The sequence below is a fragment of the Nilaparvata lugens genome, unplaced genomic scaffold (assembly GCF_014356525.2).
Source record: "Nilaparvata lugens isolate BPH unplaced genomic scaffold, ASM1435652v1 scaffold5214, whole genome shotgun sequence".
NCBI classification, from domain to species: domain Eukaryota; kingdom Metazoa; phylum Arthropoda; class Insecta; order Hemiptera; family Delphacidae; genus Nilaparvata; species Nilaparvata lugens.
In genome coordinates, this window is record NW_024091096.1 from 1 (window position 1) to 4,908 (window position 4,908).

Consider the following 4,908-nt stretch of genomic DNA (forward strand, 5'->3'; position numbering starts at 1 on the left):
GTATGTCAGGGAGAATGGGACTAAACATTTTTTCGAAATAATTTAATTTCAATTATCAACATTTTCCATCATATCAAGATGTGTAATATATTATTGAGTTCGTGTATTTACAGATTCCAGAATCTAATTTTCACTTTAGTTATTACGATATTGATCATTGTTGTAATGCTATGACAATTCTTATTGCTTTCAATTATCATTTATGAACAGTTTCTTCCAGTCGCGAAATTTTATGAATAATTATGAATTTTTTTCTACTCACAAATTAAAAGTTCATTATGAATAGTTCAGAGTTCATGAGGTACTCCAGAGTTGTGAGCATTTATGATGACCTAAATTCAATTGAATCGACTCACAAGTCCATCATGATGAGCTCAGGATTTTCAAGGTACTTCTTGATGAGCTGTGAGCACCTGGCCACAGTGGCACCATCAACTATACGATGATCAGCCGTCCATGTGAAGTTGATCATATGCGTCTTGATAACGTTATCATTCTCGTCGAACCGCGGTAACTTCTGAATCCTCCCTACCGAAATAATGGCTACTTCTGGTGGTAGTATTAACGGCACTCCACTAACACCACCTATAGCTCCAATATTTGAAATACTAATTGTCCCTCCGGTAAGATCCTTAACACTAAGCTTTCCACTTTTACCCAACTCTTGAAGTCGTTGAACGTTCTGGGAAATTTGTTGAATTGAAAGTTTTTCAACGTTCTTCACATTGGGCACCACCAAACCATTGGGAGTATCCACAGCTATACCGATGTTATGGAACGATTTGAACGCAATATTCTCACATTTATCATCAATGGAAGTATTCAAAATTGGGTACTCTAACAACCCTTTCGATAACGCTTTCATGATAAACGGAAGATATGTGAACTTCACTCCAATTAACTCGTGTATCCTACTCCTCAACTCTACAATTTTTGTGACATCAATTTCGTCACTAAAATGAACACTGGAATATCGTTAGATTTTGTCATGGTTTTAACCATAGTCCTTGTCATACCTGTTATAGGTTTCACCACACATGGCTCCGTGGATGTTTTACTGATTGAGGGTGACTTGATTTTCTGCAAATGTGCTAGAATGTCCTCCTTTAAAACTCTGTTATTTTTTCCTGTGGCTTTTATTTCATTGAGTTTGATTTTGTTCTCGGAAGCTATCCTACGTACCGCTGGAGTTGCTAATGATTTGTTTGCTAGAATTTGTTTCAAATAATCATCGTCATTGTCCTCCACATTTTCTCGACTTACTTCGACAATTTTTTTCGTTGGTTCCTCATCACTTTTACTAATGCTCTCTGGTGTTTTGTTTTCACTTATTGGAGATTTAACATCGTCCGCTATTTCTATGTCAACCAAGGGCTCCCCAACTTTAGCAGTATCGTCTATTTCGTGGTACAGCTTGGTGATAACCCCATCATACCGACTGGTGATTTCAACAGTGGCCTTATCACTCTCCACATCGCAGATTTTATCGAACTGAGCCACCTTATCGTCGATTTTCACGTGCCAATCCTTCACTTTCACTTCGCGTATTCCTTCACCGATATCCGACAAGCAAAACTGAACTATTTTCAAGTCCGCCGCACATGTACGGAATCCGCGTTGTTTTCCAAAACGAAAACCGAATTCGGAATTAATTTTGTAAAAACCGGCGCGCTTTTGAAAATGACGACAGCCACAACTGATGACAAATATACGCGCCGCCATTGTCTCGACTGAAACTAGTGACAATGATTAACATTAGACGGGCCGCAGCAGTTAAACAGTGTTGCCAAAACTGTAAACAAGAATTGAACTACTTGATCGAGTTTCATTCATTTCTTATTGTAGGAACTTTGATAACCGCGAAGAAGTTAGTCTTTTGATAAGATAAGCTGGTTTCAATAAAATGTGTTTGGAGTTGGGAGATACACTGTCTGATTCTAATTCCATTCCCCCACTATAATAATTCTATTCACAAGAATACTCGTTCTAGTAGACTACAGAATTGGACAAATGGATAGTCCAATTTGATATAATTATTATCAATTACTCTTGTTAATAATTTTCAACACATGTAGATTATGAGTAGGCCTTTTCTTTAAAGTGCTACCACTATTATTAGTTTAAACATGAGTTTGAACATGGCGTCATATAATATAAGAGGGAACTGGATGAAATTTTTATTTTATCTCAGACATACATAATTATTTGATTCAGGGGAAACCAAGTCCAGTAAAATATATTTTTGTTCTTATTTGCGTTGAGAACTACATTGTACTAAACACATATATTATTATTGACAGTTACTTAGACGCTTACACTTTACTTTTATACATTATTTATTTTTAGGACTGCTGTTTTTTAATATTTTGAAGGGTGAATAGAGGAGTTTTTAGAATGTGAATTGCCGAAACCGTGTCCTTTTTATTACCGATTCCACCAATAATACCACAATTTTGAGAAAAGGGATATTCAGTAGTATATAATTTCCCATCCATCATAATTGTACTCTATGGATATCAAACCAGAATGAATTTTTGAGTGCTGTTATCGTCTGACGATAGTAGTATTCAGGTCAGGGGTTATTCATTTACATAATCTATTCGAAACAAAATAGCCATGCATTCGACCGTCATAACCACTATTTTATTGACGAAAAATGGATTCACAGTTTATTGTGATACCCTTGACAAGTTTCAAGATAATACAATAATAATTATTGTTAAATCGCGTGATTTGTCGTCTTGAAAGTTTCTCTATCAGGAAATATTTTTTATTCGTTATAATATTATTGGTGGGTGATTCTTGAAAGACAGTATTCCATAGTCTGTCTTATTTAATCATTATCTTTAAACAAGCGTAGCGATTTCTTACTGGTGACTAGATCCTCGAGTCGTTGTCCATTAGTGGGTTTGCATGTGGGTTCATTCGACGGTTACTTTTGACAGGTTTCATCACCTTAAAATCACATTTTTTTATCAGATACTGAGCCGTTCTCATACTTTTTTCTTCCCTTTCTGCTTTGAATAGTATTGATTAATAATGTGAATATCTTCGAAACGGTTTGAGATATCGATATGCGGTTTTCGTCATTCATTTTTTCTTGAAATTCCGTATCGAAATCATGTATCACATGACCACCTTCCTATTTAAAAAAACAAAGTTGCATTCAATATGGCTGATCCAAGATGGCGAACGAGATTTTTGAAGTCATAGTAAAGTAGTATTTTCAATTTTAGTGGGATCCCCAATCACACCATCGTCAAATTACCTTCGTGTATGAGATATTAAGCCGTTCTCGGACTTTTCACCCACTCTGTATAGTGTAGTCATTCGTATAGTAGACTCATGTCACTTCACGTCATGACACGTCACGTCGCGTGCGACTAGCCAATGTACCTAGAATGCCTTACGCCTTGACATATGATTTCAGCAGAGCTGTCTGTCTCAAAATTTTGATTCTGACTCATTCATCCATTACGGAGTAATCTATGAAGCTCTAATTCACAAGCTGGGGATTTCAAAATCAGTGCAATAGTTCATGAACGAGTTCTCCAGCTCCGGTTTTTGAAATAAGGTTGAAGTAAGGTCAAAATTAGGCAGCTACTGCCGCAGAGAATGCTCTAATCCATCGAGATTAATAATTAAATGAAATGTAAAAATAGTGGAATGAATCAATAACAACTTCAAGAAATGAGAGAAACTCCTTAAACATTTTTTATGTACACACGTAATTCTATGTGAATATTCCCTTGCAAACTCGTCATTCTCGTTTATCTACTGTAGATAATGTATTACATTGAATTTCTATTAGCATGGATCAAATTTAAAATGTAAATAGATCTATTTTCTATCTTCTTAATAATAAATGAACAAAATTACAAGTCAAGAACTTAATTAATAATTTAAAAAAAAACTTATGAAGTAGAAAATGCATTTACTATTATTATACCTTCTTCAATTTTATTTGAGAAAGTATTAAGTTAATTTGAGAAAGTATCAATAATTGTGTTTGAGAATAGTCACTTGTAATATTGAGATAATGTCAGATGTAGATGAGAATAGTCAATTGTATTTGGGAAGTCATCACGTCATGTAATTGAGAATAGTGAATTGTATTTGGTATATCATCAAATGTAAATGAGAAGATATCAATTGAAAATGAGTAAATTTTTCAATTCACATGTCGTGACTCTTTTTTAGCCTACTGTGCATGTTTGATTTGAGCAGGAAAGGATACTGTACTACGTACACAGTATTCCAATTACTATCATAGGCTTTGCATGGGGGAAATTAATATTTTCAATGGTGAAAGTATTTCCCCTGTACTGATTACGAATGATTAATGAGAATTATCCCTATGTATGTATTGGCAACGCGACTTTTGTCTCCAAAAATTTTGTGAAACATTGCACTCGATGAAGATCAAACTCTCTATGTTTACGGCACAATTTAACTCTATCATCAATCAATTGAATCTCTTGATCAAGACATTCCGCAATTCTTCAATGGATATTGGGGCTTGAAAACTATGTTTTATTCAAAAACTAAACATTTTATTGAAATATTAAATATATTATCATATTATTTTATATGAGTACAGCTATGAAAAATATAAGTACTGGAAGTACTGGTTTTTTAAAAGCATTTCCCAATATTACAACTGACAACTTCTCGATTTCAAATCGTATGTTCTCAAATTGAAATTATACTTTCTCAAATAAAATTCACTATTCTCAATTTATTGATACTTTCTCAAATACAGTTGGAAAAGGTGTAGTTATAATAGTTCCAATTTATGAGTATTTTAAAATTCAAGTTTGAAATTAATAGTGAAAAAGTATTGATATTCAATACAAATTAAATTTATCTTCGTCTTCATTCCTTCTCCCGTACAAAGAGTGAGAGTGA

The 4,908-nt window shown here is 34.0% G+C and overlaps 1 protein-coding gene across 1 annotated transcript; it reads right to left on the reverse strand.

Moving 5' to 3' along the window:
* Positions 1 to 27: 27 nt before the first annotated feature.
* On the reverse strand, positions 28 to 1,814 carry LOC111054266 (lipoamide acyltransferase component of branched-chain alpha-keto acid dehydrogenase complex, mitochondrial). Its single transcript, XM_022341254.2, is given in 2 exon segments — positions 28 to 960; positions 963 to 1,814. Coding segments are annotated over 2 exon segments (1,368 nt in total). The 5' UTR covers positions 1,723 to 1,814; the 3' UTR covers positions 28 to 352.
* Positions 1,815 to 4,908: the final 3,094 nt, after the last annotated feature.